This window comes from Balaenoptera ricei, chromosome 2 (assembly GCF_028023285.1).
Source record: "Balaenoptera ricei isolate mBalRic1 chromosome 2, mBalRic1.hap2, whole genome shotgun sequence".
NCBI lineage: Eukaryota > Metazoa > Chordata > Mammalia > Artiodactyla > Balaenopteridae > Balaenoptera > Balaenoptera ricei.
The window spans coordinates 143,550,404-143,573,455 of record NC_082640.1 but is presented as its reverse complement, the minus strand read 5'-3'; the positions used below and the strand labels follow the sequence as shown (position 1 = coordinate 143,573,455).

General features: G+C 45.3%; 1 protein-coding gene across 2 annotated transcripts in view; it reads right to left on the bottom strand.

The window, feature by feature from the left end:
* PELI2 (pellino E3 ubiquitin protein ligase family member 2) overlaps window positions 1-20,103 on the bottom strand; it is a 211,150-nt gene extending 191,047 nt beyond the window's left edge. For both annotated transcript variants that reach the window (XM_059914292.1, XM_059914294.1), the window contains exon 1: window positions 19,738-20,103. In XM_059914292.1, the coding sequence (XP_059770275.1) occupies window positions 19,738-19,814 (77 nt within the window). In that variant the 5' untranslated portion in view covers window positions 19,815-20,103. The remainder of the gene's footprint in view (window positions 1-19,737) is intronic.
* Between the last annotated feature and the right edge of the window lie 2,949 nt (window positions 20,104-23,052).

Genomic DNA, 23,052 nt, shown 5'->3' with positions numbered 1-23,052 from the left:
CAATTAAAAACACTTGGCACTCAATAAATTACATCAGAGGATGTCACAATTACCAAGGTCAGTGAGCTGGAGTACTCAATTATTATTTTTATTCTTGTTTAAACAAAGGCATCGCTCTAACTGAACGGCCCTGGAGAATGATATATCACATATGACATCTCTAGCTTTCCTTTCTGGTCCCAGTCCTCCTCAGCTGAAACCCTGATTTAATCTTGTTTTCAACAGCCCAATGCATTAAGCAAAACCACCAGTTTAAAAGGTTAAAAATATAATCTGGCAGCTAGCAGTGATGCTTCTAAATTATACGCTCCACGGAAGCAAATATTTTGTTGCCACACTATCTAAATCCAGAGCCTCGGGGCATGATCAAAGAAGCTGTGGACCTCAACACTCCACCCCACCCTCTGGGAGACACTGGAAAACCCAAATATGGTGAACGTTAAGGGCACCAATGGAGCTCTCCACCAACAGAAATGCCTTCCCTACAGTTGGCTCTTATAGAGAGCTCAGTTACCTCTAACGTGATTTTTATTTTTAAAATCTTACTTATAGGAATAAAATGTTTGAGAAGGGTTGACAGAGGATTCCCTTGAGTCCCAGTTTTCTGCCTTTTAAACTTACAGTGTTAGTCAATGATTGCTAATGTTATGAAGAATCAATAAGGCAAGCCTAACACATCAGAGACAGACTCAAGCAGATTCCATATATTGTATCTGGAAAAACATCATCGTGAACTGTAATTTGTTTTTAATCTACAAATCTTAAACGTTCTCATCACAAGAAAAAAAACTGTAACTATGGATAGTGATGAATGTGAACTAGATTTCCTACAGTGATCATTTCACCATACACACAAATATCAAATCATTGTGTTGTACAGCTGAAACTACTATGTTATATATGTCAAATTATATCTCACTTTAAAAAAAAATCCTCTACAGAGACTTCTGCTTAATCATCAGTTAACATAAAACGTCAATGTTCCATAAGTATGCCATTCCCGAAGCATTCTGAGATCTGTACTGTAAAAGCTGAGGTTATTAACTACGTAGCTAAGTTTTCTTGATAAGCAGAAAATGCAGCACATTGTTAGTCTTTTTTTACCCAGTTACTTCTGGTACAGAAGTGAGAAGAGTTTTAGCTTTTGAAATACATCCTACCAGAAAAATAAAGGCTGTTTTCATTTTAGTAATAGTCACCATGTATAGCTAATACATTTATAACAGAAAGCCAAAAATGTCAGCTCTTGGAGAAACCTCACTTTAGACAGATCTTCAGTAATACATTGACTCATCAACCACCAACATTCCACCAAAATCACTGAGCTACCATCCCTACACATTATTTCCCATTTTGAGAAAATATCTGCAATTTCTAGATCCTACTTTTATTGAGAGCAGGTGCCCAATAATACACCAGAAAGAAAACCTACAAGGCAAAAACAATCAGCCAAATACCATAAAACATTCTCTTATTATAACCCAATCAAATGAACAAATTCATTAAGCCATTTTATAAAACCACAATCCACAAATCATATGGACTGCAGCTTACTCCCAAAGATCGTGCACACACTGAGAAGCAGACCATTTCCTTTCTCCTTGTTGGTAAGTCATGAGTCAGCACTCTTCACAGAACCAGGTTTGTGTACGGTTGATGCTTAGAATACAGGTTTGGAGTTGCAGAGACACCACGAAGAAGGACCTTAATTCAGAATAATGTATAACCACCACGCTGCTCTCCAATGTGTAGGTAATTTTTAAAAAATATCACCGCATTTGCCTTTTTATTTGTTATAAATCCCATGAATAACCTGAATTTTAGACATTTCATTATCTATTATGGTCCCTCTAAGAACTGGAGTTGGAACGGAGAAAGGAGACAAATATTCATTGGAGAATTCTAACTTCTAAACTGAAGGCAGGGTGGGAAATTGGATTGGGAGGGGGAGGGAGGCAGAAAAAAATAAAACCAGGGAAGAAAGATGGCTTATATTCCCCTGCTATACACAACTCTCTCCGGCAAAAGAAATAAAGAGTTTAATGACAAGATTTCTGGTTCCTCGTGATAATGACTTTTTAAAAAATAAACAAAGAAAAGGAATGAAAAAATAAACTCAAGTTGGCTTCCAGAGCACCCCAGCTGTCTTGCTTCAAATATATAACGAGCTGTACTCAACATGGTAGAATGGAGGAAAAGTCAACAAACAGCAAGGATGTTTGCAGGGACATGAAAAAAGAACACATCACGAAACTGGCTGAACAGCAAACATCATATATACATTATAAGCAGAAAGCTCTCTAAAAATCAAAGGAAAGGAGTTGGAAAGTAGAAGATGCAGTGTGAGAAAGTACACAAACTCAGCCAGCATGCAAACACAAAAGCCAGCTGTGATAAATATCAGGAAAAAATAATGGAAAGAATATTTATCTGTGACTTCAGAGTGGAAAGATAAGAAACCAGAGCAACTAAATTTGAGTAAAAATAAAGATTTATCACTGTCAAAGTGTGTTTCCATTTGTTGACTTTTCTAGGGAGATTTTTAATACTACATTTAAAGCTGAAAGCTGAAATTCCTGTCAGCTTCAGACCACATCCCTGTACTCAGCCACTTTAACCCCTTCTCTTTAAGTTTAAAAGGAAAATTTTAAATTCACCACCATCGCATTTCAGGGCCAAAGAGTCAACTGTCAACAAGTGCTCATCACATTCATGTACCGAAGAACTCTGCAATTTACCTTGGAAGATGCACACAGGAGAATACTTTTAGGAAGCTCATTAAAGAAATATAAATACACAAAATACTTACTGAAAAGTGAATAATCCTTTCTTAAAAGTCAGAGCAGGGAGCAAAGAAAAGGGGGAACAGGCCGTCCACGTTAGAATGCTCATATTTCCAGAGCGGCATTTCCTCATCCACATCCTTGACCTTCCACCAAGTGTCAGGTTCCAGCGAGGCGCTGGGACAGAGAGCAGGTGAGGGAGACCCATGCCCTGCCCTGACGGGGGATCCTAAAGGAATAAACATTTACAAGGCACAGAGAGCTCACTAGAGATAACTGCTTCTGGCTGGAGGGAAAGGGAGGAGGAGTCAGGAAGGGCATCCTGATGGAGATGACACCTGAGCTCAACCTTAGCAGGTGAGCGGAATGCAGCAAGCAGAGAGAACCACGTGCATGAAAGCAATTGAGAAAAGAGGAGAAAGTTCTACGAACTCATAATGGGGGGCATAATGGAGGGGGCCAGAAAGTAGGCCCCAAGGGCAAGGAAGTATGTTATCCTGGGCCTGACTGTGCATTTCACATGCCGAATTTGGTATCCTTCAAGGCGTCCTTTTCTCTAAGTACCTAAGAAACTTGTTTTCAGAAGTCACGCCCTTAGCATACATACTAGCCTTTTAGAGATCTTTTAGAGTCCTCAAACAATGGCTAGAATAACCCTGTATTTCTCCTTCTCCGATGTATCCTGTTAGAACAGAAACCTTAGAAATCACATGGCAATTCTAATACTGCAAACCCACCTCAAAAAAAAGAAAAAAAAAAGCAGAATTTGTTAGATTATCTATTCACATATATCTACTCTGATAAAAAATATGTTTGGCTTACTTTAAATGTCTTTCTAATGTTAATTAAATTCTCTTAAAATGAAGGTCAGTTAGTTAATACTTTAAAAAGCAGCACATATACTACGTATAAATGAAGTATATAAACTATTTTTCAGCAGAGATGATATTAGAAGTGAATGTTCAAAAACTGAAAATAACATTAGCATGATTAGCATTTTTCTTCCTTCTTCCAAAATTTTCATTAATATTCTCTATATATCATTTTCTCAGCATACAGCTTTTTAAATTAATTCCATATTACCTGAATACAAATGGTCTGCCTTAAAAAAAATTCCATTTACAAATTTATCAGTGGAGGAAAGCTAAATGATTAGTGTCAATGATTAGTGCTAACCTCTAAAAGTTACAAGAATCTGACACACAACTTAAAACTGGTTTAGGACTTGAGGACACGGGGAGGGGGAAGGGTAAGCTGGGATGAAGTGAGAGAGTGGCATGGACATATATACACTACCAAATGTAAAACAGATAGCTAGTGGGAAGCAGCCACATAGCACAGGGAGATCAGCTCGGTGCTTTGCGACCACCTAGAGGGGTGGGATAGGGAGGGTGGGAGGGAGGGAGATGCAAGAGGGAGGAGATATGGGGACATATGTATACGTATAGCTGATTCACTTTGTTGTACAGCAGAAACTAACACACCATTGTAAAGCAATTATACTCCAATAAAGATGTTAAAAAAAATAAAACTGGTTTAACCCTAAAAGAAATTGGGGTGAAATAATTACACAAGAAAAATGGAAGAGTATGTGATTTATGGTAACTAACACGGGTGAGGATTCAAGTGGATAAAAAAAAAAAACCCCAATTAGATCAGAGAAAGATTCATTTCAACTGAGAGTTAAGGGCTATGGAGAGCCCTTCTCCTGAGGGAGTGCAGCTCTATTGTCTGAATCTAACCTGAATGGAGGCAACAGGAAAAACAGGGGCAGGCATCCTCTGACCCTTCCCGTGGCCCTGAAGGAGAGGAACACAAAGGGAAGTGTAAGAGGACAAGCCATCGAGCAGTGAGAAAGGGTCGGATCCCCGCGGGGCTGTCGCCTACACCATTGTGTACCCCAGCCCGGCTGGTCCACAGGGGAATCGCCAGCCTTTCAATTGTTATAATCCCCACTTCGGAATCCAATGCCAAACATTAAGCGTTCCACCCTTCAGAACGCTATCGAAAGGCATTACTGATAACGACATAAGATGTATCGGCTCTGAGAAGTCCAATATGCATAAGCTTTAGAATCTGAGAGACCTGGATTCAAATTTCATGAGCTTGCAAATCCTTTACTAACCGTGCAGGCTCCTAGGCGGAGCTCAATCTCCAGGCATCTCCGCTTCCCCACTTCTCCAAGGACGGTGACATCACCTCCTCTGAGGCCTGAGGAAACTGAACACCTGGCAGGGGCGGGGCGCCCTGGCAGGCCTCTCACACCCTGCAAGGGACCCGGAGTTCTTACTGCCCCCTGCAGTCAGTAGACGGTACAGCAGCCGGGAGAAGGCACGGAGGGGAGAGCCCTGCTGGGGCCTCCGCACTACCAACAGAAGAGACCGCCCCTGAAGAACGGGTGAAGGGGAGAACGTCTTCTCTTCCAGGGGGTCCCCTGGGAGCTAAGGAAGCCTGCAGGCTCACCACCCCGGCTAAACTGTACTCCTCGGCACACGCGAGGAGCAGTGGTATTTCTTATCCAACACGGAGTCTGTATGCTTAAATATCAGGGACAGGATTTCCAGCTAGTAAACCCAAAACATGAGCTTTGACAGTCACGGGAAGTGGGGCTGCAGGGTGGGAGGAGGGCACACAAATTATTAAGGTGATGAAGATTTGTGTCTTTTCTCTCCCATCTGGGGAAAAGATAAATTGTGCTATTTTTTAATATTTAAAACAGTAGTACATGGGCAGACAACTGTTATAAGACAATAATTCAACTGAAGGGCATTCTAGTGCATAAACCACTCAAGTTTCACCCTTGTGTAGTTTATTACATTATCAGAACCTCCTGATTGAATTACTTCCCTGCAGAGCGTCCAAGTCTCTGCTTTCCCCCCATATAACATCTAACATTGCTTATCAAGAGGCTATATTTGTCCTTTGCTATTTTACCATCTGATATCTAAGGACAACTCTTTGTTAAGGACCTTTTTTTAGAAACCCTGGGTCGTGTGCATCTCACCACATCTGCAACCGAAAAGGCTTAACTGCCCTCACAGGAAGGTCGAAACTGTACAACATAAAGCTACACCAGCTTCCAGAAGGGTCTAAGTCAACAGTTTCATCAAAGCCTTAATTGGCATCTGGTCTAAGTTAACACTCAGAATAAGCAAATAAAAGGCACTTTCCCTGGCCTGCTGTTGGCCTCTGGTTTTCGGATTAACTAAACCAGTGCCACTGCTGCGACAGGTTGTACTAAGGACTGTCAGGGAGGAGATGGAGGGAGTGGGGAAGTTCTTTCCCCTTAGTCGACACTAACAGGAAGATCAAGAGACAAGAAAGGAAAAAATCAACACACAGGGACGTGAGAACCCAGGCAAAGGCAGACCTTCACTCGAGAAGAGAAGGGCTTGCAGCTCCTTTTCCAAGCTGTAAACAAAATACAAACTCGAGCCTAAGTCATCACAGACAACGGCAAAAGAAAAAGGATTTCAGGGGTGCATGCCACAACTAACGAAATGAAAGATTAGAAAAATAACTCAATGAATTGGCTTTGAAACTAGAGAAAATGAACTTTGAATTATTTTGGATTTATAAAAGCAGCTCTTCCTTGAAGCATTAATTTAACTGTAACATATTCAGGTATAAGAAGGCAGATATGAGGAGGATTCGTGTTTTTATTCTCTGGAGATCATATACTTGATTTTTTTGAAAATACATAAGTAGGCACAATGCCTAAGTGGGCAAAGCACATATGTAGGCAATTTCCACCCCGCCTCAAAAGTTCATGTAAGTTGGAAACATTTAAAACAAAATTCAACCTCACTGGTAACTACATAAACGAGTCAAGTTTTGTGTCACTGTGTTTAAAGAGAATACCCAGTATGGAAAGGGTTTGGCTAAAAAATAAACGTAAAGGTACAAAACTGCTCAGACATACAGTAGAGGCAGGACCTAAGGACGAGGGTGCGGGAGTCAGAAAGGCGTGGGTTCGAATCAGAGCTCTGCCACATAATATAGTCCAGCGATCCTGCGCGAGCTTCTCAACCCCACGCGTGGCTCAAGTTCCTCATCTGTAACAGGATGAGGGATGGTACCCACCTCCCCTTGTCAGAACTTGAAGAGGCTGGACGCAAGCGGCTCTGCACAGGACCTGGCTACGAGCAAGACACCGTCACCGCCACCCATGCGCCAGCCCTGGGTGCGCCTCCCCCAGAGAGAGAAAGAACCCAGCTGCTAAGCAGCAGCAGCCTAGCTGGAATTTCCTCATCCTTGCAGAAAAAAAAAGATAAAAAGCTCAGATCCCGATGCTCCCTCTTTAAGGATGATTTTAAACTGCAGGCATCTGACCGGGGACCTCCACTTCAATTCAAAAGGAGGCAAGGCACTGAGGACAAGGTAAAAGTTGAGATGGGAGGGAGGAGCGAGCAGGGCAGTGACCAGAGACCCCGAAGAAACTGCCAACATCGCAAGAATATAAGTCTACTCTGCTCTGCTCTCCGAGCAACCAGAGACACTGGTCTGTGGGCAATGTGGTCCCGTGCCCACACTTCTGCTGCTGGCCCAGCTCAGCCAGAGGCAGTCAAGACCCTGGGCTTCACTAACAGCCAGGAGGAGGAGCACCCAGTATTCCTCCCTAAGGGCGAGTCACTGGATGGTTTGCACACTCGGCTTCCTCGGAGCAGGGGAAGGAGGGCTGTGGGGCTGCAGGTCCTCTCTGCCCAGGGGACAATGCATGTGGGATGCCATCTATTGGGCATCTGGGGAAAGCGAGGCTCTAGAGGACAGCTGGCTGAGTGTGTAAAGGTTCTTTCATCCCTGACTGCCCTCCTGGGTGGGGTCTGACCCCAAAATACCCATCGGTTCCAGCACAAGTTTCCAAAATATGCTACTGAGTGGACGAGTGACGGCTTTATCCCACCACGGCCATCTCTCAGGAGAGGGCTCTTCCCAGCACAAGCCACTGTCCCTCGGTGCGGAAGGGAGACAAAGGTAGGGGGAAATAAACTACGAAAGAGGAAACGCAGACCCATTTGGAGATTTCAAAGAAGATCCAACCTGTGGATCAGAAAGCTGAAATGTGCCTGCTATCTCCATATGGAATAACTCCTCGAAATGCTGTCAAGGCTTCCCAGTCCTGGCGGCCTATATCATTGCAGGGTCCATGCTGCCCTCCCTTCCAAGTCTCTCGCATTACACTGGCCCTCCAACCCCGCAATTTCCAAACTCACTGATGTCTCTCAGCACCTCAGCTTCTACGCACACTGCTCTTTCCCTCGTGACCCTCAGCTAATTCCGCCTCAGCCTTTCCATCTCAGCTTAAATGGGATCCTTCCCTCTGCACAAAAACAAGCTCCAACCCCCACAGTATACCCTCATAAAGCCCTGTACCTCGTGGCAGCACCTGGCCAGCTTAATCTGCTTAAAGTCCCTTCTTCCTGATGGACGATAAGCTCCAGGAAGGCAGGGACCACTGTGTTATTAACCCTCTGTATCCCCAGTGCAAGTAGAGGCCAACCAGCTGATGATACTCCAACTTCATCTCCTTCCCCAAGCACTTCAGCCTCCAGCCAAATCCTTCAAAGTTCCTAAACCCCACACCTTTCCTACTACTGCTCTATAAAAATTCAGGCCACCTTTTAAAACTCTGCTCAAAGGCTGCCTTCTCCAGGATATCTTCCCAATCTCCTAGCAATACACATGCCTTTGACCTTCACCCTGGTGGAAAGACTCAGGCTTCACAGAAGTACAAAGCTACCTTCCAATCAGGCCCTGCCACTGACAAGATGAGTTACCTGAACTGAGGCCTCACGTCCCAAATAATGAAATTTAACTCCTGGCACTGATTAAGAAAAAAAACAAAAGAACCTGGCATGCAGCGCACCTGAAATAACGGCTCCCTCCATCCACCCCTCCTCAACACCATGTATGATTTGTTGCTTAGTTATTTGTCTTGCCCTTAGATGTAGGTCCCTGGGGGGCATTTCCTTATGTGGGTTCCTAAATGTGAGATCATTGGCATCGCCAAAGCAGCAACTATAACAGCAATCACCTCACACGTACTGAGTGGTTTAAAGTTTACTGCATATGTTTAGATACTGCCTAATTTCTAGTACGTACAGTGAATCCCACATTTAATTAAATATGTCCATACAGAATACATGTGCAGTAACATACATCTACCTATATATTTGGTATCCCAAAGATTTTAGGGTAGTTTTAAGCTTTAAAGTCTCCAAAATTATAAAAGCTAAAAACTTACAAAATACACCATTTGGGAGTTTATTTAAGTTTCTTTTATACTTAGTTTGCAAATTTTGAATGCAAAAGTTTTCATTTTACATGTTTCAGTCCTTCTGATTAAAAATGTCAAATGTTAAAACTTCCCAAACAGAATTTGGGGAATTTTAAGACATTCCATTCATTTCAGCTACTACAGGAATCCTTTTTTCAGCAAGGTGCTCAGTTTGAAGGCAGTCGCTGGCAGAATCTACACCTGTAGCTCTTTCTCTGCACCCCGAGGACCATGCACGTGGCTGGCAGCTCGACTGCTGTCAAAACTGTCTCCTTCTGGAAGGAAAACACTGGCCCAGCCCAGACTTCACCACGCCAGAGCCACCTTCTGCCTTTGCTTGCTTCCTACCCAGCGCATAACTTGGCTCCATGGGGTAAATGAGACCTGGGAAGTATTTCAGGAACTGTACCTCCTTCCTACCGCTGACAGTCACAGACAGGTACAACCCACACAAATGAGCTCTTCATCGCCCTGTACTTGCAGGATGCTAGTACAGATGACCTCCCCTCCTCAAACCTCTGTTAGTACTATTATTTCACGTTGGGTGGCCTTTAAAAGGCTGAAAATCGGCATCATGCACTAGCTGTCCTGGGTTAAAGCTGCTTATGCGCCAGTCTTCCAGAAGCACGGTTCTCAGCTCAGCCAGGCCATTCTTCAACTGCCTGCTCTCAATGAATTTCAGGAGATAATACTGATTATGGAGATTAATGAATGCAAAGAGATCATAGATGACTTATACATCATAAAGTTATTCCACAACTGCTTTTGTTAGCGAAGGTTTTCAGGCCATACGGTACTTAATGTTTGGAATAACTCATCTTAAAAGGCTGAAATTGTGCTTATTAAAATAATCAATAACCTGAAAGAAACAAAAACTCAGTGAATTATTTCCTGTTAGTCTGTCAGATCTGACAACTGAACCACATGCAAATATAATACTGTGGTGTTTCAGTTGTCTACTGCTGTGTAACAAACCACCCCCAAACATAATGGCTTCAAAGGACAACTGGCACTCAAAATTCGTTAATTCGGCAGAACTAGGAGGAAAGGGCTCATCTCTACTCCATGCAGTGTGGCCTGGGGCAGCCTGATGGACCAAGAAGCCACCATGGCTTCACTCACAGGTCAGCTGCCTCAGCTGGGTGGCTGGAATGGCTGGGGGCTGACCAGGCCTCCTCTCCTTTTGTAATCTCTCACCCACCAGGGCTACCCTCTCCAGCAGGGTAGTCAGACGTCTTTATACGGCAGCTGCCTTCTAGAAGATGTTGCAGACTGAATTTATATGTTGAAGTCCTAACCCTCAGTACACTTCAGAATGTAAATGTATTTGAAGACAGGGTCTTGAAAGAGGTAGTTAAGGTTTAATTAGGTCACATGGGTGGGCCCTAATCCAATATGATTGGTGTCCTTATAAGAAAAGGAAGGACCACCAGGGATGGGCACCCACACAGAAAAAGCCACGTGAGGACACAGCGAGAGACAGCCATCTGCAAGCCAAGGAGAGAGGCCTCAGGAGAAACCCAACATGCCAACACCTTGACCTTGGACTTTCAGCCTCCAAAACTATGAGAAAATAAGTTTCTGTTGTTTAAGCCACCCAGCCTGTGGTATTCTGTCATGGCAGCCCCAGCAGACTAATATAGAGAACAAAAACAGAAGCTACAACACCCCTTAAGGCAACATCCAAAAGTCACAGACCTCTGTCACAAAGACTGGTCAAAGCAAATCACAAAACTCAGATGCAAGGGGAGGGGATTCACCTCCTGAGAGAGGTCCAGCACGCTGGCTGTATTTGAAGATGACAGAGGAAGAATGTGGGACTAAGTTAAAACCCTGAGTTCTCTTATCTGACCTCCAACTGGCTGCAAATCCTGTTGGGAAAGTTGGGTAATGTCCACCTCAATACATGGCCTTTAGATATAACTCTTTCATTGAATGGTTTACAGAGTCAAACAATTGAATGCTTATTATGTGAAAATAGTTCAAGAATGTGAAAATAGTTCTCAAGTAGTTTATGTTGAGAAGCATAAACTGCTGACACACATAGTACAGTTATCTGTTCGCTCCAATAGCTCTCCTGCATACGCTATACAAATAGCCATAGAGCAAAACTACAGACTCCATTCTGAATTCTACCCAAGAGCATGTAAACACAAAAGCACCCAAACCCTAATGCAGTCTCAAGTACCACAGCAAGGACCCAGTCTGTAAGTTTCTGGGATCTGGCAAGAAGCACACTTCTTTGTGTTTGTGGTCCTTGTGCAAAAAGGGCCTTTCCTCAGGGTCATCGATTCATCAATCGAGCGGTCCAGAAAACCCTCACTGCTCACCCATCACAAGTTCTGATTGTAATTAGAGCGCTCCACAACTGTGTAGCAGGAAGCACGAGAAGGCCAGGTATGGACCGGAAAGGAGGAGGGGCCTCGGAGGCTCCTCGAAGGGACTTGGTAAATAGCCGTTTCATACCAACAGCCTGGAAGCCAAACACACAACTGCCTGCTTTGGTTGGATTCTGCTAAACCAGTACTAATTAGAATGGGAGCACGAAGCTTGAAATAATGATTCTTATCCTAAACACAGAGCAAGAAAAGCAGGGTACGAACGGAGTTAAGTGTTTGCAAGTGAGAAGCATTATGTGGACGGCTGGAAATAAAACCTCAATCGAGAATGACTTGCAGTAGTCTTAAACCTGCTGCTGAAAATACCCCTAATGCATATTTATTAGGTCTGTCATCCAAGAGGCTTGTACCCCCCAGCCGTCGTTAGTCATTAGTAGGCACTAATGACCGCGGCCTTCCGGCACCACCCTAGCGCCCTGCAACGCAGCTCCGAGCAGCTGGTGGAATGGGAACAGACGGCCTGCTTCCCTTCAAGGCAGAACTTTCTGCAGGTGACAAAATGACTGTTAGGTGACTGACAAAAAGAAAAACAAAAGTTGAAACAGCAATATCTGATGTCAGTAAAGTACATGTTTAGTATCGCAGGGAGCCTTTAACTTAGGCCCTTACGGTTGGGAGGACTGTTTACAAAACTGCAGCTGTGCTACAGAATCAGAATCTGCGTGCCTTCCAAATCGAGAAACAGTCACCGAGCCCCAGAGACACCTCTGAGCTGAGCAGGCCGCTGCAGTGTGCCAGAGAAATCCAACCTCCTAGGCACCTGAAAAGGAGTACCTCGCTCTCCAAGGGGGGTAGAAGTCACCCCTTGTCCTCAAAGGGTAAACTCTTCTTGGAGGGAGGAGCAGATCTTCTCAGTGAGCTCTAGGGGAATGCAATTACCACTCTGGGCACGTAGCGAGCAGCACAATCCCTAGACTGAACCCTGTGTGTATCTAGGGACATTAAATGTATGTCCTTCTACTTGTTTTCACTTCTATTTTCCCTTTGGTAAATGGTTTACATACTCTGCCTCCTTAACTAATAGAATACTCGGAATCCTTTGGCCGTAAGAGTGAAACCCACTCAGGGTGGCTTAAACTGGAAAAAAGTAAATAAAAACTGAAAAAGATGGAGGGCTCTCAGAGGATACAGGGTTACTTTCTCAGTAAAGTTTCCCCTGACTTCCCTGTCTACAAGGGCTCCCACTACCTTATCCCCAGCACTTGACCTGGCTAGCTCCCCCCACACACAATAAGCACTCTCTTCCCCTTATCCTGCTTCATCTTCCTCCTGACACTCTCCGAAATTAAATGCTGCATCTACCTACATGCTGACTCATTTGCACCACCCATCCCTCCCACTGACAGGTGAGCTCCCTGCAGGCGGGGCTGTCTGTCTCACTACTACCGTATGCAGCCCAGCGTCTGGGGCAGTGCTGGTCCTCAGTCAGTATTTTTGAGTCACTGAATGAGTGGCTGGTCACTTGCAACCCTGGACAGTGGGTGCAACTGGACCTCATGAGAGACAGGAACCAGAAACTGGTACCCAGACAGCAGCGGGCTCCCATACGCCCCGGTCCCTCCCTGCCTGGGCTTCTCCTTCCACCCGTGCTGCTGCAGCCCTCTTTGCAGAAGTGCTTTCTCCACTCCAAGTTTCAGAGCTGCAAATCCAGCTACAGTCTCCCACGCCTTTAGGATAAAGTCCCGAATCCTGCTGGACCTGCCCTCCCACCCTCATCTCTCACATTATGTATTCCAACCACTCTCTTCTAGTCATTCGGGGCTTTTCTCCATTCCTCAAAGGAGCATGTGTGCTCATCTCTGGGTCTAAGAATACTCCTCCTCCTAGAGCAATCTTTTCCTCTACCTCCACCTGGCTATCCCCTTCTCATCCTGGCACATGGTTAGGTGACACTGTCAATGTGCCCCCCGTCACAGCTTATACTCTAAACTGCTTTCTATGAAGGATCCACAGCGGCAGAGATGATACCTGTCTTGTTCACCACTACATCCCTTAGCGCCAAGGACAGCATCCGACACGTAGCAGATGCTCAAATATTTGTGGAATAAATAAATGAACTGTGTATTTGTACTAGCTGTTCCCTAAAGGGCTGTGACAAGAATAAGACAGCAATTCACGTGTCTGCCTTGTCTTGCTGTATCCCCCATGCCTGGAAGAGCACAATCCCAATAAATATTTGTTGAATGAATAAATTCCTGGCTTGCCTGATGTAACTCCACCCCTTTCTCTCCCACTTGGGAAAACATAGCAGATGAGAGTGGGTAAAATCACGTTATTAACGGGACATTTTGGAATCATTTGAAAGATCCACACTTTATTACGTGTCATAAATTACCGGCCATGTACCTCAAAACTGATCATCACATATTAAGGTGGCTGAGAAGAGCTGATTTAGACAAAGCTAACAAATATGAAGCACTTCCTGCTCTCGTTATTTTTATTTTCCAGAAGATAAAAGTGACAGTAAGCTCAATAAGAACTATTAACAGAATCATTCTTACCCTCGACTGACTTTCTTCTTATAGATTCTGCTCACCCCAGGGGAAACCCTTAGCTAAATCAAAAGATGTCAGAAATTCCTTTTCAGTTATTTTTCTCCCATACCAAGGAGCTCCATCAAGAGCTACTGTCTCCATTCCAAAGACAATCTATGGCCCCACCTTGCTGATCCCCACACAACAGACACAAAACCACTGCCTCAATGTGACAATACTGGTCTCCCTCAAATACAGCAACTGGCATGTTTTTGGTTTTTTGGTCTTTTCTGTGTACATGTTTTATCCTTTTGATAAAATATGTTTTGGTAAAGGGGCTGGAACCTGTATCAACCTGGTTTTACTTTTGTTTACCTAAAGCATCCCCAAATATTGATCATATGATGAAATACAACTGAAAACGGAAAGTCCTAATGAAGGTTTCAGGCTTGGTGTGTTAAAGAGAGAAACAAATAAATCTGAGAGAGCCAGACAAGAAACCACACAGACAGCCACATACTCCAAACAAGGCTAAAGTTAGTAAAGGAAAATATAGCAACTCAAAGCCAGTCACATCATGACCCTTAATAGCCTACAGAAGTAGACACTCCATCCACACAAACAGAGATGAGCTCTACAGATCACCCTACACGCTGAGTGACAGCAAAGATTTTGATTTATTTTCTTTTTTTTAAGTTCAAAGAGCTTTTAGTCTATAAAGGACACTAGTGTTTGATGTCTGGGCCCAAATTAGAGAGGATGATGAGAAAAGGAAAAGTGTTACGATGTATATTAAGGTTTCTTATTACTACCAAGGGGAGGGGTCAAGGCAAAATGCCAAGGTTAAGACAAAAATGGGCAACTAGAAATCGGAGCTGCTTGTTTCAAAAACTAAAGACCATAAACTCTTCCAGCAACAGTCCTCTGTCTTACCTGATAAAATGCTACACAATCCAAAGGGAAATAGGCACGTACCCCTGACCTTTAGCTGTTTGTAGATCTTGGTCAGTTTCAATTACAATATTTTTGAGTCATATCTGTAGAAATTCTTAACCCTTTTTTGTGCGAAGGATCCTTTTGGCAGTCTGGTAAAGTATACTGAGCCCTTTTCAGAAAAAAAAATTTTTTAATAAATTTATTTATTTATTTATTTATTTATTTTTGGCTGCATTGGGTCTGTTGCTGCGCGTGGGCTTTCTCTAGTTGCAGCGAGCGGGGGCTACTCTTCGTTGCGGTGCACGGGCTTCTCATTGTGGTGGCTTCTCTTGCTGTGGAGCACAGGCTCTAGGCACGTGGGCTTCAGTAGTTGTGGCTCGTGGGCTCAGCTGTTGTGGCTCACGGGCTCTAGAGCGCAGGCTCAGTAGTTGTGGCACACGGGCTTAGTTGCTCCGCGGCATGTGGGATCTTCCCGGACCAGGGGTCAAACCAGAGTCCCCTGCATTGGCAGGAGAATTCTTAACCACTGCGCCACCAGGGAAGTCCAGAAAAATATTTTTAAATGCATAAAATACAATACAAAGGATTAAAAATGGAATCAATCATACTTGGTTATCAAGATAGTATACAATACAAAGGATTAAAAATGGAATCAATCATACTTGGTTATCAAGATAGTTTTAAGTTGTGATACAATAATATATGTACTTCTGGATTAATGTATTAACGAATCTAGCAGCAGGTCTATCTGTTGCCTATACACATAATGGAGTGAAATGCTAAATCTCAGTTTGAATACAGTAAAAATAAAGATGACTTTCCCCCCATCTAAGTTCAAGGGCTCCCTGGATTCCATCTGTGGACCCTAGGTTAAAAACCTCTGGATGAGAGAGCCAATAAAAATATATTTCGTGAAGCCTCAAATGAAAAAGAAAGTCTTGCAAAATGCATTATGCATTCAACTGTGAGGTGAGGGGAACTAAGAGTCAGCAATATTTTTCCAGAAACCATGATGGGCCATTAGTCAGCAAGAGAGCTGCATGCTTTAAATTGAATCCAGAAAGAGATTCGGCTCCCCTCATGCAAGTTACAAAAAAAAATTGAAGCTTTGAGGAACTGACTGGACTCTGCTAACAGCACTGCTGGACTCTGCCCTGAAGTGGGGAAACGGTTATCCGGCAGTGTAGTGATCCAGCTCAACTATGCACTTGAACAAATCCCCTTCCTTCCGGGAGCCTCAGTTGCTTCATCAGTAAAATTAAAGAGCTGAACATGTACTATGACCTCTTAGGGCCCTTCCAGTTCTAAAATTTCAGCATCAGATTATCTCTTCCTTATGTTGATTATTTCAGCCCACTGAGCTTAATTTCAAAACATCACTGCCTTCCTTAAACTTGCAACAGAAAGTTTTACCAAATTTTGAACACCCTCATGTACAACCTAACACCAATGTACCAAATATACGTATACCATTACCACTCTAAAAGATGCCTGTTTTGCACATCTCTGCTTCCAAAAAAGTAATCACAGCATCAATCTTTTCTGCTATTAAAACACAGTTCCCACTCGAATTCTAACACCATCACCTTAAGAATATACAAAATCAACACATGCTGGGCTACCTAGACTATGTTAACTATATGTTTTCAACATTTCAGCCAATGAACAATATGACAGGGTATGAACCAGAAAGGTCCTTGACAACTACCTAATCCAATCATATTTCATTATTTCTAAAGAAACAGAGAGAGCGTAAGGGACTAAGCCACTATCACAAAGCCAGTGGGCAAGAAAGGAATTCAATCCAGGTCTCCTGACTGCTGGTTCATCCTCTCCTCACGAACTATACCGAACTGCCTCTCAAATCCTGACACACTTCCCCAACTTTAACATTTTAGCCAGGTTTAAAATTAACAGCGAAAAAGACCTGACAGGTAGACCAGTCCTTTTCTCTGCCTTCCATTACATAATGGACGCAACAAAGAGTTGTGGCTACGCTGCATTCACTGGTTGAAATCATGAAATAATTAAATTCTACCAATCAGCCAAGAAAATGATGACCCTACTTAAATCCTAACTAGCTGGCAATTCTCTTAATATTGTGTAAAGCACGAAAAGACGCAGAAGCATTTATATATGGATATAGACATATACATATATAGCTCCTCAGTCTGCTCTCCAGGACCTCTTCGCAACATTTTACTATGAAATTTAGAAGCGAACAAAAAGGGCTACCACACAACAGTTTCTTTAATTTTTTAAATGAAAAACGCACTGTATTTTATAAGCAAAAAGCTTCTATCAATATCAATATTGGGCATTTTTAGATCTCAAGGTTAATTTTATCAATAAGAAAATCTACTAGAATTCTCTGCCGTTATTTATCTTCTAGATGATCAGACATGCAAATCTGGTAATAATTTTTATTTGATCGTTACTGCTGTTTTAAGAGGGAGGGCCCTGTCTCAAGTCCTAAGGGTAGGATAATGATTAATAAGGGTCTCTTTAAAGTCTACCTACCTTTTCACCATTTCCCCCGCATCCTTCAAATGTGTTCAATATCGCTAGAGAGTCAGAAAACTACTCTCAAAAACAGAAAAAGGCCACAATTCTTCTGAAGTATTAAAAAACCAGACGAGCATCTTCTCAGAACCTGGTCTCAACTCACCTTTCACGTCCTCATAGACACCTTCCCTGACCTCCCAGCTAAAGAAGCAAGACCTGCCTACAACAGACATTTCCCAAGCTAACCCACTTCTGCTGAGAACTCGGCAGCACCCAAAATTGCCATTTATTATTCCTTTGTTTACATGTTTCCTCCTGTTTATACCTGCCACTCCACACTAAAATGAAACCTCCTTGTTCACTGCTGGAGCCGGCATGCCTAAACAGTGCTGGCACGTAGTAGGTGCACAAATAACTGCTGAGTGGCCCAAAGTATTGATGTAAGTGCCAACTCTGTCATACGACGTGTCTCCTGGAAAAGCATTCTCAAAGGACAGAGCACATGCAATTGGCAACGCATTTAGATAGTCTACTTTAGAGTAAGCCTGTGATACTAGGACAATCCAGGGTATAAATCCCTTTCAGGGCTTTGGAATGCCCTGCACTTCCAGCTGTGAACACAAAACCCTCTCCAGGCCCATTCACACACTGCTTTCATGAAACATCTCAACAACGATTTCCTCAAAAGGAAATAATGAAATAAAGTCCTGGCCTAAGTTAATCTTTCGTGTCAGGTTCACAATGTTAAACATACTCTGAAGCCAGCCACACAAACAAAACCAAACTGCACAAAATTAGGCTGGGTTGAGATTACATAAAACAAGCTAAACTCTGGCTTTTTTCCTCCCATTCCTCTCTCCTTCCAGTGAACCCTGATATCTGTCTTTTAAGTGCAATTAGATGCAGGTGAGAAAAATGCTTATCTGCAAACAGCTTCCAAATAGGTAATGAGATTTCCAATGATATTCCACCTAATACCGTAGCAACAAGGTAAGGAGGACTGGACAACTTAGAGCTGAGCTGTGTCTGGAAGCTCCTCTTAAAAATTCTTCTTTTTAAAATTATGTTTAAGTCGGCACTTACTTCAAGGTATTCAGTTATCAAAACACATTTTTCAGAGTGCCCTGAGTTTTTCCATACCCGTGACTCTTCGCATGCGTGCTAAGCCTACCTTTCAGCACCCATAATGTTAAGAATACAGGTCTTTCAAGAGAGAAGGACAAAAGCGCGGGTTCTCAGGAGTGACAGATCCAAAGGAAAAAATAATCCTTTCTCTTCCAGTACTAAACCCAAGTTGCTCCTTCTCCCGAGTTTCCCCGCACTCTCCCCTCCCCGCTCCGCTCCCCTTTCACTGCCCACTTTACCCTGCTTTAATCCCGGCGAAGCCTTTCTCCTGGCTTATTAAGGGTAAACAATAGAAATGTCACAAGGAAACTCAGGAAGTAGATGAAGTCTCTAATTGCTGCCGTTTAACGACTGTAGATAATTACTATCTTCAAAATGTGGTTTTCACAAGCGGAGAGGGAGTCGAGGCGGGTGAAGCTGGCGAGCTCCCCGCCGCTGGGAGAACATCTGCGAGGCCGAATCCCAGGACCGAGGGACGAAAGGGATGCGGCCCCGTGCCCGGGAGCCCGGGGTGGGGGGCAGCGGCGTTCCTGCCCACTCCGGGACACTCCCGGCCGAGTCACAGACAGTTCAGTGCCCTCGGGCCGCGGCTGCCCGTGGCGGTCACCATAACAATATGCAAAGCGCTGCCCGCGGACGCCCCCCGCGCGGATCCCACTGCCCGCCGAGGCCGAGGCGGCGGTGCCGCGCCTGGAGTTCCGGGCCCCGGGCTCACAGTAAGCGGGGGCAGAGGGCCCCCGGGGGCCTCTCAGCTTCGCCAAGGTGGTGGTGGGGGGGGTGTCCTCGGACACCGCGTGGTGCCTGCGACGGCGGTGCCTCAGCCCTGGCCACTACCCCCGCTACCCAGCCCGGGGCGCGCAGGGAAGTCGAGCCCCTATCCCTGCGGTACCGCCGACGACTTGGTCCCCGAACGCTGAGCCCCGCGGGGCGCGGGGTCGCCCCAGTCCCCGCCGCTGCCGCCGCCCCGGGCTGGCCGCGATCCGCCACTTCCTTCGCCACCGTCCTCCGCGCGGATAGCGCATCCCGGTGCCCGCCGCAGCGCCCCGCGCGCGCCTCCCCGCCCCCGCCGTCCCAGCCCTCCGAGCCGCTCGCGCCGGCCCAAGCGCCCTGGCGATCCCCACAGAGCCCCCGAGCCACCCCGCTGGCCCTGCTCGGGGATGCGGGCGCGCTGCTGCCACCAGCCCGGAGTGCTCGCCGCCCGCCCCCAAGCTCCCCGGGTCGGGGACCCCCGGACTCACCCCAGAACCACCAGCTCCCCGTATTTCACCGGCTCCTTGTTGAGGGCGCAGTGCTCCTCCTGGCCGGGGGAAAACATGGAGCCCTGCTCGGCCGCCGCCGCCGCCGCCGTCGCCTCCGCCGCGACCCCCGCCGAGTCCGCGCCGCCGCTACAATCCCATCCCGAGAAGGGAGTGAGCGCGCCGGGGAAGGGCACGGCGGCGAAGGGGGCGCGGGGCGGCCAATCCCGCGGCTGCTCCGTCGTGGCTGCGCGGCTGCCCTGCCGGGCTCTCCGGAGCTCCGCGCAGCGCGGCTGCCCCGAGCCGGACTCGGCAACAAATGGAACCAAGCAGCAGGGGGACCTACCCGCGCCGAGCGCCGCAGCAGCAACCGCCGCCGAAGCCCCGCGGGAGGGAGGAAGGGAAAGAGCGAGAAAGCTAGGGAGGGGCGGGGGCAGAGGGCGGGGGAGGGGCGGGGGCCGGACCGCTGAGCCGCCCCGCGGGCGCGCGGGCAGGTGGGAGCCGCCCCGCCCTCCGCGAGAAGCCCGGAGCCCCCCCGCCCACCCGGCGCCCCCTCCCCCGGCGCGTGGGGCCGCCCACGTCCCCTCCCCGCCCCCCCTTGGGCCCCGCGGTGGATCACCCTGGTGTTATGTAAACATAGAGTAAAAGGGAAAGGAAGTTCTTAAAGGAGCAGCTCTATTTTTTTTTTTTTCTCGCTTCCTTTCCCAAACTTAACAGCGCGAGGTCCTCAGCCCTGGTCGCCGAGTTCTCCAGCGGCTGAAGGCTGCGCAGGATCCCGGAAGCACAGCGGTCAAGGTTCCCAAGCCTAGCCTAGTTTCCCAGGTTAGTTAGCTGTAAATAAAGAACTTGCTCTCGGGGTATGAGAGCATTTGCTTTCCCGGTGTCACTGTGTCGCGGCACACATCCGGAGGTGTCGCACACGCGCACCTGGGTGCCTCCTCTTCCGAAACCAAGTCCTTAAGAGCTTGAAGACGTCTAGAAATTTGGAGGGGTTCGCCAATTGGCACTGGATTAGAGGGAGTCTTGAAGGCACTTGGAGCACACTGCCATGGTGCAGGATGTAACAACCCGGTTTGTCGTCAGCAGAGTTCCACATGGTTCCAAAAAAATGTTTTGTTGTTGTTGGGGTTTTTGGGGGTTTTTTTTAATCCATACCCTGTCCGCTTTCCCATACTTTCTCTCAGTCCCCTAAGGAATTTAAGAGGAAATTATTTGGGTCAACTTTTTAGTGGATATAAAAGTTCCTTTATTATCATAATTTAGCCAATGCATTGTTTGCTTTTTATGCTTTTCTAAATAGTTACTACTATGGCTTTAAAATATTTTAGAGTATAACAGCTTTACTGACTGCTGTTCTCATCATACAGGATTTTATTGTTTTCGCATTTATTAAGCACTCATACTGGAAACTCTGCATATTATTGTCAGTCACTGCCTCTCAAGACTGTTAAATAATTTTTAAAGAAATAAATACTGCAAAGCTACCCTATGTATAAACACTGACTGGTTGGCTATGACCCTAAGTAAAGGGCTAGGAAAAAGAAATAATTGCATCAGTAACCTTCCATTGCACCGTTCAGCACCCTTTGTCTAACATTCTCTGACAGGTTATTACTATAGTGACAAGATGCTGCAGGAAATTTTACTTCAGTTAGTAACGAATTTGTTTTTAATTGCGGCTTTAGAAATAAATTATTTCAAAGTAACTAAAGCCACACCATTGGTTAGTCAAACACACAAAAAATTTTTAAACAACTTACTTCACCTAAGTATAAAAATTCTATACTTCATCTGAACACAGTTATTCTGCATATTTTACATATTCTCTGTAATATGTGTGTGTGTGTAGTTAGTTTTAACCAACAATCCTTCACTAAAGGGTTGAATGCTTTCTCATCACTAGGGTCTTGGTGTGAGTTTCTGTCTGAATTTCTGCCTGATTAATGTCTTCATTTATCTACTCCATGCTCCTACTTACCTTATAGATGTGTGGCTAGCAAAGATCTATCAGAATCATGCCTCGGTTACGAGGTCCCCAGTTATTAAAGTACCTGGCTCTGTCATTCTAACTTCTCCAGGCTTGTTCTGTCACTGCTACCGCTCTCTAGGCTGCGATTACCCCCTCCCTCCTTCTCTCTTGGCATGCTGTGCTTTTGTGCATTGCACTACACTATTCTGGCTCCATTTCCTCCTTGCTGTGCTCTGCATCTGCTCTTAGGAAGATGGAAACAAACATGTATTAACCTCCTACTAAGTTCCAAACACTAGGCTGAGAGTTACCCGTAAGATGTCTCAGTCTTTGCAGGACCTCCATTCTAGCTGTTTGCCCAGGACGCCTCTGACTTCCAGAGGGCCATCTCTCTCTTTCTGCTCTCCCTGCATGTCTTTGAGCTTGTTTAAAGTTCTTCATCAGGTCTGTCTTTATCAGAGTTACTTACAGGAAGTGTTGCTTTGAATCAAGATTTTGTAGCAGTGGAGGCTTTTTATCTTAGGCAATTCAGGGCTGACAGACCAGTTTGGGGAATCATTCTGACACCTGAAAACCTCAGGAATGCATACAGGCACCAGGAATGGAAATCCAAATGAGCAAAAGGGCCAAGTGAGGACTGTGGCAAATTTGTGAGACTGTGCCATCTCAGAGGCGCATCAGTCACTCCTCTCCAGCTAATTGCCGCCATGTGACAATAACAGCTTACTGTTGCTACATTTAAGTTTTTTTTAAAAGTGCAAATCCTGTGTTTTATGCCGAATCCAACTTGTAACTATAGGCAACTCATTCCAGTTCTGTTTTGTTTTGTTTTAAACACAGAATGGACCCACCAAAACCATGTCTGTTTTCTAGATTGGGCCCAAGTTCCCCAAATTTGCTTTGTCTGGTTTCAAGGAAATATGTAAGTGAAGGTAAAAAAAAAGAACCAAAAAACACTTCTCAAGTGGAATCAAATGGCAGGGCTGGGAGGGGAACAGAATAGTGGGGCATAAACTTGATTTTCTCAGAGAGTCCATGGCTTGTGTCCCTATAAAAGCCAGCTTGCACCTTTCTCTGTCATCCCTCATTAGAGTTTTCTGTTCACAACTTAAGCCAGTTAGAACATTACCCCCACCATCCCCTGCTAATATTAGGAATCTGATTGTAGCATGAATGTATCTCTTCTTGAATGTAATTGTTTTAGTTAGTAGCTCCAGGCTGGTGGGACAATCTGGCTGTGCCATCTGCCAACCCACTGAAAGCCAGGGTGGGTTTGACTGACCTGGCTGCCAGGGCAGACCGCCACCCTTCCCTCGCTGCTTGCCATTCCATTTGTGTCTCTCCGAAAC